At 36.6% G+C, this 14762-nt stretch overlaps 2 protein-coding genes across 2 annotated transcripts; one reads left to right on the top strand and one right to left on the bottom strand.

The window, feature by feature from the left end:
- Window positions 1–3470: 3470 nt before the first annotated feature.
- LOC117345317 (ankyrin repeat domain-containing protein 46-like) lies at window positions 3471–5419 on the bottom strand. Its single transcript, XM_033908385.1, has 2 exons — window positions 4992–5419; window positions 3471–4392 (listed from the first exon to the last, which is right to left on the bottom strand). The coding sequence occupies exons 1-2, from the start codon at window positions 5315–5317 to the stop codon at window positions 4113–4115; spliced, it is 606 nt and encodes a 201-aa protein (XP_033764276.1). The 5' UTR covers window positions 5318–5419; the 3' UTR covers window positions 3471–4112.
- Window positions 5420–8255: 2836 nt separating this feature from the next.
- Window positions 8256–12853, top strand: LOC117314819 (complement C1q and tumor necrosis factor-related protein 9-like). The gene is made up of 3 exons (XM_033868924.1): window positions 8256–8434; window positions 9803–10236; window positions 12505–12853. Exons 2-3 carry the CDS (start codon window positions 9810–9812, stop codon window positions 12741–12743), a joined length of 666 nt encoding a protein of 221 aa, XP_033724815.1. The 5' UTR covers window positions 8256–8434; window positions 9803–9809; the 3' UTR covers window positions 12744–12853.
- Window positions 12854–14762: the final 1909 nt, after the last annotated feature.

Here is a 14762-nt window from a genome sequence, read left to right as displayed (position 1 = left end):
ATTTATTTTGGAGTCCTGGGGTCAGGTAGATATTTTAATGGAATAGCCATCAACAAATAAAGCTATGAATTGAACATTACTTTGATGTTTGGTCAAATCCAACCAGGTGAGTGATACAGGCCATCTGGGCCTCTTGTTTATGAGAAACACTCCTTATATGTACAAGCACTAGAAACAAGCAAGTACAACAAATTTGTTTCATTCTACAACAAGACATCCCATAAGGATCTTGGCACCCACCAATGGATGACCTTTATTGGATCTCTGTAAGACTGATCTTTTATCTACTTTTCTCATCTTTGTCATAACATTTGAAAACAAGGGAAGCCTACACCTATAAAATCTGAGAAAGTTCCATCAAAAACTCGGTGAAATAAGGATAAAAAATTAAACAAATTATAACTGATGCAAAAGAACCTACTTCTGAAATTTGAGAAAGATCCAGGGAAAACTTCCATTACAAACTTCAACTGTCACCATTCCTAATGGCTGCCTATTGACCATCTTGTTTTCCAGTCAGTCTCAGAATTAACTATACACAACTAGAGACCAAGTAGAACCTACATACAAAATACAAGAAATATCCATAACAAGAGATCCCAGAGGGATCTTGGCGCCCACCATTGAATGATCTTCATAGGTTCCATGTCAGATTGATCTTTTCTCTACTTTTCCCTTCATTTTACTAATCTGTGCAAATTGAGACATCCCTCCAGTACTTTTCAAACAAGGGAATCCTAGCTATATAAGAAATTTGAGATTTAACGATAATGGCTGTTTGTTTGCCAGGTTGTTTTCAGGACAGACTGGTCCAAAAATGCAATACAATGGACCAAGGGGAACCTACTTATGAAAGTTGAGAAAGATCCATTCAGTACTTTGAGAAATAGAGATAACAAACTTCAATTGTCAAAATCCAAGATGGTGGTCTGTCGGCCATATTGTTTTCCAATTGATCTCAAAATGCAATAAGCATAACGAGGCACCAAGGGGAACTTCCATATGAAATTTGAGAAAGATCCCTTCAGTACTTTCTCAGAAATAGCGATAACAAACTTCAATTGTCAAAATCCAAGATGGCTGCCTGTCGGTTATGTTATTTTCAGATTGGTCTCAAAATGCAATATGCATAACTAGGCACCAAGGGAAACTTACATATGAAATTTGAGAAAGATCCATTCAGTACTTTCTGAGAAATAGTGATAACAAACTTCAATTGTCAAAATCCAAGATGGCTGCCTGTCGGCCATGTTGTTTTCAGATTGGTCTCAAAACGCAATATGTATAACTAGGCACCAAGGGAAACTTACATATGAAATTTGAGAAAGATCCATTCAGTTCTTTCTCAGAAATAGCGATAACAAACTTCAATTGTCAAAATCCAAGATGGCTGCCTGTCGGCCATGTTGTTTTCTGATTGGTCTCAAAAAGCAATATGTATAACATGTTACCAAGGGGAACCTACATATGAAATTTGAGAAAGATCCATTCAGTACTTTCTCAGAAATAGCGATAACAAACTTCAATTGCCAAAATCCAAGATGGCTGCCTGTCGGCCATGTTGTTATCCGATTGGTCTCAAAACGCAATATGCATAACTAGGCACCAAGGGGAACCTTCATATGAAATTTGAGAATGATCCCTTCAGTACTTTCTGAGAAATAGCGATAACAAACTTCAATTGTCAAAATCCAAGATGGCTGCCTGTCGGCCATGTTGTTATCCGATTGGTCTCAAAACGCAATATGCATAACTAGGCACCAAGGGGAACCTTCATATGAAATTTGAGAATGATCCCTTCAGTACTTTCTGAGAAATAGCGATAACAAACTTCAATTGTCAAAATCCAAGATGGCTGCCTGTCGGCCATGTTGTTATCCGATTGGTCTCAAAACGCAATATGCATAACTAGGCACCAAGGGGAACCTTCATATGAAATTTGAGAATGATCCCTTCAGTACTTTCTGAGAAATAGCGATACCAAAATTCAATTGTCAAAATCCAAGATGGCTGCCTGTCGGCCATGTTGTTTTCTGATTGGTCTCAAAAAGCAATATGCATAACTAGGCACCAAGAGGAACCTACATATGAAATTTGAGAAAGATCCCTTCAGTACTTTCTGAGATATTGCAATAACAAACTTCAATTGTCAAAATCCAAGATGGCTGCCTGTCGGCCATGTTGTTTTCTGATTGGTCTCAAATAGCAATATGCATAACTAGGCACCAAGGGGAACCTACATATGAAATTTGAGAAAGATCCCTTCAGTACTTTCTGAGAAATAGCGATAACAAGAATTGTTTACGGACGGACGGACGGACGGACCACGGACGCAGGGCGATTTGAATAGCCCACCATCTGATGATGGTGGGCTAAAAAGATGGCTGTCTGTTGGCCATTTTGATTTCTCAATTAGCCTAAAAACTGAACAGGCACAACTAGGGACTGAGGGAAACCTACACATCAAATTTTGTCAAATACACTTCCAGTACTTCTCGAGAAATATCAATAAACTTAACTGCTTCAATCAAAGATGGTTGCCCGTCAGCCAGTTAAGTAAAGGACACGAGATGAAAACAGTCTATTATGTGAAATATTTGATAGTCTGAAGCAGCTAGCATATCTTCACATTAAATTATCCTTTGTTTACATACTGTTCTATTGCCAAATTTTGCTTTGTTTTCCATGTTTGGTTTGTTTGGTTTGTTTTTGTTTAACGTCCTATTAACAGCCAGGGTCATTTAAGGACGTGCCTGGTTTTTTGGAGGTGGAGGAAAGCCGGAGTACCCGGAGAAAAACCACCGGCCTACAGTCAGTACCTGGCAACTGCCCCACGTTGGTTTCGAACTCGCAACCCAGAGGTGGAGGGCTAGTGTTTTAGTGTCGGGACACCTTAACCACTCGGCCCCTTGTTTTCCATGTGGTCTAGCATGTGTGGCCATTCAAAATCTTCCCTATAGCCATCCAATGAGTTTAATACCTGTAGCTGTCATATAAGTGCATGCATTGTGTGCTTATTGGACACCTACAGGTTCTGCTTATTGGACACCTACAGGTTCTGCTTATTGGACACCTACAGGTTCTGCTTATTGGATGGCTACAGGTGATGCCTCAGTTTCTGCTTGGTAAGGGACACGATTAGAAATAGATGACATCCCAGCTGTATTTTGTTTGTTGTGTACTTGTTTCTATAAGCAGTGAACCAGTTGAGAAAGGTTATGTCTTGTTTGTTGCTGGTTTTATCCCCCGTGAACAGCCAGGGTCATTTGAGGCAGCGCTCTCTTGTAGTAGTTAGTGACTACCTCACTTAACAACATACGGGAGGCCCATCACATGCCATCCAGAGTAATTAGGGTAAAGTGTCTTGCCCAAGGACACAAGCACGACAGCACAGACTTGCCAGTTTCTCAGCTTCCTGGGAAACACAAACCGACATGGGTAGGGAGCGTCTAAAACCATTGAAAAACACATCTACTATAACTTTATTTATTTACAAATGAGTTTCATTACCCATTAAATTGATAAATCTATATAAAGCTTTAGCAAAATAATTCACATTTCCTGAAAAGCTTCAATGCCCAGTTATATCAAATATGAATAAGTAATATAACAAAGTTTTTTGCCTTGAATCACTGACTCTTGGTTACAAATTCAGTCCTAGTTCAGGTATTTATAAATTGTTTTTAAGTTTCTTAAAATCTGGAGTAAGTTTGTACTAATATGTATATTGCATTTGTAAGATTACAAATTTCTGTTAAAGTTGTCAAAAACTTAACTTTCACTATACAATGTATATCATCAGTTGCTGTGTTGAATTTTTTTTGTATGTACAGATTTATTCAACAATGCTAATGTCAGTACAGCATTATCTTTTTACCACAATGCTGGAACGATATAGTCACAACTTTTAGTCTTAGCTAACTGTGTTACAAATTGAATGACTCATCAAAAGTTGGCTTTACTAGAACACGATCTGAATGCAAGTAGAAGTGACATTCCCTCTTTATCACATGACTAGATGTTCAAACACAATCACATGGCTCTTCAACCACTTTCATTGACTGCAAGCAAAAAATGTATGCATTCCCTTCAAGATTCCAGATTCCAGCTGGTCATCCACTAGAGAATGTTAATGGCTCCATTATTTCCAACTGTCTTGAAGCACCTGTGATTATATAGGCAAACTGCAGTGACAAGAAGAAAATTCCTGCAACTAGCAGACAGAGATTGCGAAGACCAATATCATTGCTGAATTCCTGAAAAACGGAAACGCTAGATTCAGTCTTTTCCTTTTTTTGGGTTTGCTTCTCCATGTGTGAAAATGTATCGAGGATGTATGGAGCTACTCCACGCCTTGAAGCCATATCTCTTGGTGTTAATCCCAGCTTGTTTCTGCAAAAAGAAATAATGATATTATCAAACATGGATAGATCAACCATGGACCGTTTCAGTAGTGAAGGGGTGGAGCAGGATGCTAATTTATGAGGAACAAAGTTAATTAATTTCATTTTCTACATATTAAATTTCAAACTGACAACTGAGGATGTCTAACAGTGCCTTCAGTAATACCAGAGACTTGTAATACCAAATATATTTCACGAGTGGGGCTAATATTTTGATATTTTTCACGGGTAAAATATAATGTGGTATTACTGAAGATACTGTTAGATATTCATTTTATTACATTTTATAGCAAAATTTACCGGATCAGCTTTAAGTTTTTCCCATTGTCTTCTTAAGCAGTGTTTAGATTGGTCAAATAAGAAAAAGTGATATTTGTAAATATCAGAAAAACTGACATTTTTCACTAGTGAAAATATCACTTTTATAGAATGAATAATTTTCGATATTTCACTGGTAAAAATGTAACAAAGATAGACACACTTAATATATAATCATAATAGCAAGGGTATTTATTGACAGACGAGGCGAGTATCTGTAGTGTATCCGTCAAAATAGGATACATTGTTCAATAATTAAATGATACAGACCGCTGAGTAACGTCTCCGCCATAGGCGACCAATAATTCCAGGACGTCGGCATTCCCACACCAGTGTAAAGGCGAGTTATCATTGCTGTCAAGGACACGCACATCAGCTCCATGTTCGATCAACAACCTTACAAGGATGGCCTGTCCTCGACACACCGGTATAAACAGAACAGTCCGACCACTTCCGTCTTGCTCGTTCACATTATATTGTCCAGATTCCAACAAAACCTCAACCTTTTCGATCTCGAAATTGTTGACGGCTTCTCTTAAATCTCCTCCGGCTTCCATAATTTCAAAAATGAAATCATCAAATGTGATATCGGCCATTTGGGGCCATAAACACTACATTTCAAGTTCGATACTATAGGCCTAGCTGCCAAAGCTGGTCGTGTTCATCGATTTGTAATCATTGGGATTGTCTCCCCTGGTAAAGCGGCTGATTTGGTTTACTTCCCTTATTGCGCTTTATCATTTTGACACTGACGAGTCTACAACAAAGTGCTCCTGTTAAAAACGATAGTAGGAAAAGAAGTGTACTATTACATACATATCTAAATATGATAGTTAATTAGATGTAGAAAAATATAGTGACCACATCAGTACTGAAGGTTAATATGTGATCCGTCTCAATGTCCCTGTGGTTATAGATCATTATACATTAATTAAATAGGACAAAATATTTCCTGATTTTAACCGTTTCCCTCCGAAGGGACATGGTAACATATTTACCAATCTGTGAGCACGTCTTAGTAATCTGTGCACACAGATTGTCAATCTGTGCGCACGTTTTCGTAATCTGTGCGCTCGTTTTAGCAATCTAGCTGTGCACGTATGCACATATTAATAAAACATGCGCACAGATTGGTAAATGTATTACCACGTGCCTTCGGGGGCTAGTTTCCCACCAGGACTGTCACATTAAATTGAAAAAAATAGTCCCACTCATGAAATATCTTTGGTATTAGAATCTACTGAATCTACTGTTAGATATCCTCTATATATTTTATAAGATATCTTATATATAGGCATGATTATATAATTTGATTGATTATTGGATCAGCATTGCTCCATGAATAAATGATAGCTTAAATTGGCTTGCCATAAGAACAATACTCATTAGTGATGTCAAGTGAATACTAAGGATACAATATTCACCCTTGTATGTGACTTCCTAGTGGTGTCAAGTGATTTTGTTATTTATTTCTAATTTAATCATATACACGGCAAAGAAATAAAAGCTATACTGCTTGAAATTGTTATAAATCCTAAAAGGCATCTTTTATTTGGACAGTTAGCATCCCGAATGAGATTAAAATGGTTTTTATTGCTCAAAACCTTTCACTGGGACGGTCTGGTGGGGACATCGAGAATGTAAAAACATAATATTATGTATTTCTCAGTAACGTTTAATTACATTCGTAACGACGCGTGTATATTACCACGACGGAGATAAACAACTACTGATTGAAATGTTTATAAATCATAAAAACAATCTTTATTAGGACGGTTTTTGTTGGGGATGTGAGGCGAAGTTTTACTATTTTAAAATTTTGATGTGAAAAATACAAATCTGCCCATTTTATGAAATAAAAAAACCAGCTTATGAAAAGGCACCGTTTTACTCATCGTCGGATACCCACGGTTTTCTTATACGGTCAAACCTCGTTAACTCGAAGTCATCGGGATCGTGAAAAAAACTTCGAGTTATCCGAGTATTCGAGTTAACCGAGTACCACATTAAAATTGGCCGCGATAGGTCAGTCGGTTAAAACGCTGGCCACGTTTGTTTTCAAGGCACTTTCAGATACTGTGAGCTTACTTCATTATGATCGACTTGTTCTCGTGCATTTTTTGGTGTGTATGTCTTTTTAGAATTTTTGTTAAACAGAGAGAACATTTTCACAAAATAACAAAAATTTTGGAAGGGGTTGTTCATAGTGTAATGTTATGGTTCATCTTCAAAAAGTTTTTTATGCATTTTCGGAACATCTTTGGAAATCGGTTCCTCCCATAAAACTCCCGGAAACTTCATCGAGGTCGGTTATTTATCTAAAAAAAAAAAAAAAGCTCAATGACAAATTAATGATCTTCAAGAAATTGCAAAGTTGAAATTTATAAATAATTGATGCACTTCTAATATTTCAACAAGTCAATCGATTGTGTATAGTTCTTTTATTTATGGCAGTGTAATCGAACCCGCTTGGTGAAATGTATAGAACATACTGGGGTATGCCGCCCTCCCCTCCACGCCGCCCTTGCGGTAATTAAGCGGTAAACCACTTCCCAAGACTTTGGCGTGTCAAGATATCCCAGAAGGCGTCAGGACGCCAGTGTAGCCGCTTGCGGTGGATCTTCAGTTACCACATGTAGACGAACAGGCTAATAACACATCCCTTGTATTTTAAAAGTACATACTTAGCAAAATGTAATTCCTAGATACGTAAATTATAAAATTAAACTGGACTAAACAATTTTCCGTTGATTTGTTATTAAAGTTATTAGGAGAGTATTTATTAAAAAAAGAAAGTCAATGGCCAGGAAATTAGAAAAAAAAATACCATTAAAACGTTTCGCTTATCAAAAGTCTTTATTCATTAAATATAACATCAAGAGTTTTACAGACAAATTAATCAATTTATCTATGACAATCGACATTTTTATCAGTAGCGTTATATATCTTCCCAACCTCTTATGTTTCTAATGCATTGACAAAACCTAACACTTCAAACGAATCTGTCTACACTTTATACACAAAAATCAGAGAGAAGAAAAACATACATACATAAAACACCACAGCAGGCGTTCACTTCTGGTCTGTATAAACAGAAAAATAGCCCTTTACTCTTACGAAGAGTAGAGGCTAATATTTTTGTTTCTATAAGTACACGCCTGTAATACCACCGTACCAATTTTATGATGTAATCAAAACACAAACAAACACAAGACTCTTAGTAAACAAAGTGTATCTAATTGCAGGAAAGTATCAACGATGTCAATGTTATAAGTTTTAATTGGTCATCAACCAAAGGCTTGTAAAGCACACATTTCCCGAAAATGAGTAAAAAAAAAAAGAAATAAAAAGAAGAAAAATATTGAAATGGATCCCAATTTAATGTTCATTATACAAATACAATGGAAAAACGGCCATCAAGCTATAGTGGGCCACACAGAGATCGCCCTTGGTTTAGGTGGCGTGATTCCCCAGACTCGGCTCCAAACATGCAGTAAGGAGCTATGCTTCCCAGAATATAAACCCCCGTCTCCAGCGGTCGGTGCCCATGGCCCTAAGAAACAGATGCGTGGTTTCGGTGCGCCATATGACGGGTTCGGGTTTGTTGTCTATCTATATAAAGGTGAAGACTGTCATTGTAAAACTGCTCAGTACCGACTTCTCCAGGCCAGCGCATCTAGTGGAAGTGCTCCCCTCATCCTGTTTATACACGGGTAAGTTTTAATTGCATATCTGAAAGTTTTACTTCTTAAGGGTGTACAATAGAAGTGAAACAATAGATTAAGAATTGTTTGATATAGATCATAATCATATATATTGAAAACTTTTCTGAGAAATAGTTTTTATTAACAACCTTTCACTGACAAAAAAATGGCCGCCTGTCGCAATTGGCTATCTTATTTTAAAATCAGTCTAAAAAATAAGCCCGAAGTGCATCATTAATGAAGAAAATAAACCACGTCTTATTTCCGAGTTTTTAGGGTGTTGAATTCGTTCATAACATCTATCAAATCACAGGATATAATCGACCAATAAAATCATTGTTGATGAAAGCAGACACTATATATCTGTAATATATATAACGTAAATATAAATGACAATTGAAAACATTAAAAAAATCAATATCCGGATATTTCTGTTAAAATAATAGAACTCCCACGGTATAAATTAATATAACAATACAACGATGTAATTATAATATAAACAATATACTTTCTCTCCTATTGTTTTCATATATATATATATCTATAGGTATATTTCAACTTTCCTAGCATCTCTGGATTTTTGAATCATGGCGCCTTATGAGCAATGCTGGATTTTTTATGCGACTTTAAATGTATATTTCACCAAGTCTATATCTAAAGCCGCCATTCATGTGCCTTTTGTGCAATACTTTGAGGATTATGCCAAAGAGGAGTAAACTTTGAGTTCATTCTTAAATTGAATTTTAGTTACAGGGTTTCACGGTAACCGTGCAAATAACACATACATTCTTATGCATAGTGACAAAGGTTTTAATTTACTGATTTCTGGAATAGTAACCCAGTTTCCAAGTTTATCGAGCTGATAAGAATTATGTAGTCTGTACATCAAGCCTTCATTAGTTGTTTCGGTTGTAATTTTCTACTGGATTTCCACATTGGCTCCAAGCTCCAACAATCACTGGAATGGAATTTTTTTTTTAGATATCTTAAATTGATTTTTTAAATTCCTTTATTTGTTCTGCCCGCAATTTCATGCTGGATTCCCATATTGTCTCCAAACTCCAACAATCATTGGAGACGGTTTTTTGATTGTTTAAAATATCTATATTTGTGCTAATTTTCGGAAGCATTATTGCTTTCAATGTCTGAATTTTGTGTTATCATAATTGCTATCTTACTTGTAGTGTATATTAAAAGTTTCATTTAAAATCGGGAGATTGATAGAATGCTATACGGCATAGTAATGCGTGTTGGTTATACATTAAACATATTAGCGATGAACATTTAATACAATGAAGGAATTCCGTAAAATGCTACTTTTATGTCTTATTTTGTTTCAATTCCTTAAATGTTTTATATCTGTCTATCTCTAATCAGATTCTAAATGGCTACCGGTCCAACCGGTCCCACTGGTTCGACTGGGCCTACTGGCCCAACCGGACCTACAGGTCCCACAGGATCTACTGGGCCTACTGGTCCTACTGGGCTAACTGGGCCTACCGGTCCTACTGGGCCAACTGGACCAACTGGACCTACTGGTCTTACTGGGTCAACTGGACCAACTGGGCTAACAGGAGCAACTGGTCCTACCGGGGCAACTGGAGCCACAGGACCATCTGGGGCGACAGGGGCTACCGGTGTCACAGGCGTCACAGGATCTACAGGGCTACAGGGGCCAGCCGGGGATGATGCGGAGATATTTGACGGTGATATACTGCCCTTGATAGGTCTCGTGCTTGGTGGATTACTACTTTACTCATTCTTTCAGGGAGGCGGCAGTCAAATAGCAAGTCACGCACCAATCCTCAATGGTACGTATTATCTCAGAAATATAGTACCTCATCAACCACTCCTCAATGGTACGTATTATCTCAGAAATACAGTACCTCATCAACCACCACTCCTCAATGGTACGTATTATCTCAGAAATATAGCACCCCACCAACCACCGATCATCACGGTACGTATTATCTCAGAAATATAGCACCCCACCAACCACCGATCATCACAGTACGTATTATCTCAGAAATACAGTACCCCACCAACCACTCCTCAATGGTACGTATTATCTCAGAAATACAGTACCTCATCAACCACCACTCCTCAATGGTACGTATTATCTCAGAAATATAGCACCCCACCAACCACCACTCCTCAATGGTACGTATTATCTCAGAAATACAGTACCCCACCAACCACCACTCCCCAACGGTACGTATTATCTCAGAAATACAGTACCCCACCAACCACCACTCCTCAATGGTACGTATTCTCTCAGAAATACAGTACCTCATCAACCACCGATCATCACGGTACGTATTCTCTCAGAAATACAGTACCTCATCAACCACCACTCCTCAATGGTACGTATTATCTCAGAAATACAGTACCTCATCAACCACCACTCCTCAATGGTACGTATTATCTCAGAAATACAGTACCTCATCAACCAACACTCCTCAATGGTACGTATTCTCTGAGAAATATAGTACACCCCTCCCACCCCCACCAATCATCAATGGCATATACCCGGTTCTCTTTTCGCATATCTTGCTCTGCAACGCCTATTATATTGAGATAAAGTACATAGAATATTTTCTTAAACGAAACTGGGAACCGATTCCTAGTTCTGCTTTTCTTAAACGGAACTCGGAACTCGGAACCAACTTCAGCCTCCCTATTTGATTTTAAAATGTAATGATGAATATTTAAAGGCCGTAATGATTGCTGGGTTACATAGTTGACCATGGGGTAGTAGTATGGTCGACATCACTAATCTATATGGAAATACTAGTAGTCTATTTCCGTATGCGATACGATGACAGATGTGGCCGACACTTGCTGATATTCTTATAATAGTGGTTAGTTATCGCTACCTCAGTTAGCATTTTGAGTGACTTGACCTAGATTTGTATGGCGGGTGTCGTATATGAAGCAGAAAAGTCCAGTTGGCCTTCTCCCTTTCGAACGTAAGTTCTTATTCTCTTAGTCTTATAATTTTTCGAGGGTCACAATGCAAATGTTTATGTCCATAGTTTTATGTGCTCGTTTTTATCGATTTCGAGTTAGAATTATGGGTTTGTCATCATGTCGGCTTAATCTTTTGTTTTTGCATGTTTGCCATGTTTTAAGTCTTCCAGTAACACTGATTTAGAATCCACAGCAGTTTATATAATTTTGAGATTATTGCAGTATCTAATAATGACTTAAAACAGTGTTTGTGCACTCCGTTTTCTACATCCTCACATTCGGTTTAGTCCATTATGTTTTCCTATATTTCCTTACTGGTTTCCATACTTTTACACAGCTGGAGTGATGGTAAGTTTTGGTTTTGTATTGTCTAACGTCCTATCAACAGCTAAGGTCATATAATGACGGCCTCCCCTGTGTGCGAGATACACGCATGTAGTGTATGTGTGTGTGTGTGTGCGTTTTTGAGTTATGGTAAATCAAAACATAATGCAGTCTTATAGTTATTGATAAGTATATGCACCTGTAAAGTTACTAATTAAGCATTTAGAGTTGCTATTCAAAGGTAAGAGTCTTTTGTTTACATCTAGGACATAATAAAATATTGTTTGAATGGAAATGTACAATGGAATGTTTTTTCACCAATACTTTAAAGTTCCTGTGTAGGGAGGTAAGGATGGTATCTGCGGCCCCCATTGTATGCGGAATATTTATCACCTCTATTCTTTCCTTTTTCTTGCTAATTTATCCCTTGGCACTGCCTTACATTTGAGTACCATTAAGAGGGATGTAATGGTCTATGTCCCAGAACGAGACATATCAAAATGATAAAAAATGGCGTCTAGTGCCCCCTTCTTCACGCTCAGCATTAAAGTTGGTGTCGAGAGCATCCTTGTTTACGCTCAGTATTATATATGATGCACTCTTCTTCATGCTCATCATCAAAAAGCGCACATGATGCTTCGTTTCTGACGTCCAAAATTAAATACATTTTCTCATCCAGATCTTTTCTTTCGACCTATATCTTAATTCATTTGTTGTATCAATTTGTGTTGAAAAGTGTTGATGTATTATTTGTCAGTTGTACAATAGATATATCTATATTGCAGGTGGTATCCAGGAAATAGGAGTTGCCCCGCAAATAAGTAACTCTTATTCCTACGCACCCTACAATGTTGGATACAAATATGGTATTCCAACAACTAGCTACAACTACGGGCTGTCGAACACTGGCTACAACTACGGGCTGTCGAACACTGGCTACAATTATGGACTGACGAACACCGGCTACAACTATGGACTTGTGAACCCGAGCTACACACACGAAACGACCACATATGTTGGTTGACTTGACCGACCAGCTAAAGAAATAACATTGGACTGGCCAGTACAGTGCTTTATCAAAATGTCTCGCTAATAAAGACCTGACATAACAAAAAGATCAATAAAGTACTGAAATAATTTCAGAATTTGTTTTTGATGGTAAGTTTCGCTGTCGGATTCGAAGCCCCAATAATTTGCCGTAACTCTGCATATTAAATTCTACAGACTACAATTCTTATGAGCAGTGGAAATTGATTCAAAATACATACATTTCATGATCTTTTGAAACTTTGCAACATTTGTAATATTGATTATAAAAATAACTGTACCTTTGTATTGATTTCCATAGTCTATCTACTGGTTTTTCACAATTTTAGTATCTCTGACGAAAAACCGGTATCTATATCATTAAATTCATCTTCCAAGGTGGAAGTAGATGTCTTTTGTATAATTATTAGACACATATTTTTTATTTTTGTTGCAGCAAAGCTACATCCAAAATTAAATATATTTCCCCTGAGTAATAAAAACAACACTCTAATTTGACGGGTTTTTGCGCATTGTTAAGCAAAGCACTATTTAAGGGAGCAAGTTCTATATTTTTTATCTGTTCTAAATTTTTGTGTTTAAGAAGTTTTATGGATTTATCTTGCTTTTGTCGATTTCATTCATTTGATGTGCTCGATAGCGAAGAAGTCTGTTTAATGATTGAGGACATATAAACAGCAAGAAATCAGTTTTATAGTTGAGGCAACATTAATAGCAAGAAATCAGTCTCATGTTGAAGATTCAATAATTTAATTTTGTATGAAACACGCATTTTCATTGGCTGAAATAATTTTGTTATACCTCCATAACAAAATTTTTGACGTTGCGAAAGGTAACGTCATTTTTGATTGGCTGATGACGTTGCGTAATAATTTATCACAGAAAAGAGTTCGCCAAAGAAAGTGAAATATCTTGGTGTGTATAAGACGAAATTAAATTATAAGAATTAACATTAATTATTTTTTCTGTTATACAGTCATAACATAAAAAAACTGGAGTGTACTCTCTTCATAAACCGCTTCGCGGTTTATTTAGAGTACACTCCAGTTTTTTCTGTTATGACTGTATAACAGAAAAAATAATTGATGTTAATCCTTGAATAACAAGAAATCTGTCTAATAGTTGAGGCAACATTAATAGCAAGATATCAGTCTCATGTTGAAGATTCATTAACAAGAAATCAGTTTAATAGTTGAAAAATCATTAACAACAAGAATCAGGCCGATAGAAGAGGAAATATTAACTACACGAGTCTAATTGTTGAGAAAACATTAACAGCAAGAATAAATCAGACTAATGGTTGAGGACATATTTAGAAGAAGAAATTCGTCCAATGGCTGAGGAAACTTTAAGAAGAAACCAGGCTAATGGTTGAGAATATATTAAAAACAAGAAGAAAAATATTTACATTAAAAAGAAGTACTAGGACGGACGGAATACTCACATATGGTTAATTTAGCAATACCAAGATCTTTAAGAAATTTAGAGATTGTCAAAAGTTATAGTTGGTATAATATTTGGTACATATATTTATATATGCATTCCGCTTGTATCCTTTGAGAAAGGAACATCTTTCATATTGAAATGTATTTGTGACATGTTTGTTTTTTGCTAAGTATCAAAAGCTCATTGGAGTTCTTTTATATCATCAGCAGAGAAGCACAACAATACGACTGTAATCCTGATTTGATAGTTTAACAACCACAGTATGGCGTTTGAAAAAATGGTCAAGCAACTAGACATGACAGCAATCAAACGTTGTTTTTAAAGATTTTTGTAAAATATAGTTATAATAAATGCATGTTATTTTATCTAATCATATTCAAAGTCCTGTTTAACTACCGCTGGTAGATTTAATAACAAAAAAATATTTAAACCTTAACAGCATTTTCATGAAAAACAAAGTCACGTCATATATATTCTCCTAAAACAATAAGCTTATATTTCATAGTATGCTGGTCTGATAAATGTGATGCCTTTTCAGTACAGTTTAAAT

This window comes from Pecten maximus, chromosome 16 (assembly GCF_902652985.1).
Source record: "Pecten maximus chromosome 16, xPecMax1.1, whole genome shotgun sequence".
Lineage (NCBI taxonomy): Eukaryota > Metazoa > Mollusca > Bivalvia > Pectinida > Pectinidae > Pecten > Pecten maximus.
The sequence above is the reverse complement of the archived record's forward strand: the minus strand, read 5'-3'. Positions and strand labels throughout refer to the sequence as shown.

Bases quoted from the DNA above. Each gene is read 5' to 3' on its own strand.
- LOC117345317 (XM_033908385.1), bottom strand. From the start codon at position 5,317: ATGGCCGATATCACATTTGATGATTTCATTTTTGAAATTATGGAAGCC. The intron at 4,393-4,991 runs GTCTGTATCATT...TTCTTTTTGCAG, and splicing joins GGCGGAGACGTTACTCAGCG to AAACAAGCTGGGATTAACAC.
- LOC117314819 (XM_033868924.1), top strand. From the start codon at position 9,810: ATGGCTACCGGTCCAACCGGTCCCACTGGTTCGACTGGGCCTACTGGC. The intron at 10,237-12,504 runs GTACGTATTATC...TCTATATTGCAG, and splicing joins TCACGCACCAATCCTCAATG to GTGGTATCCAGGAAATAGGA.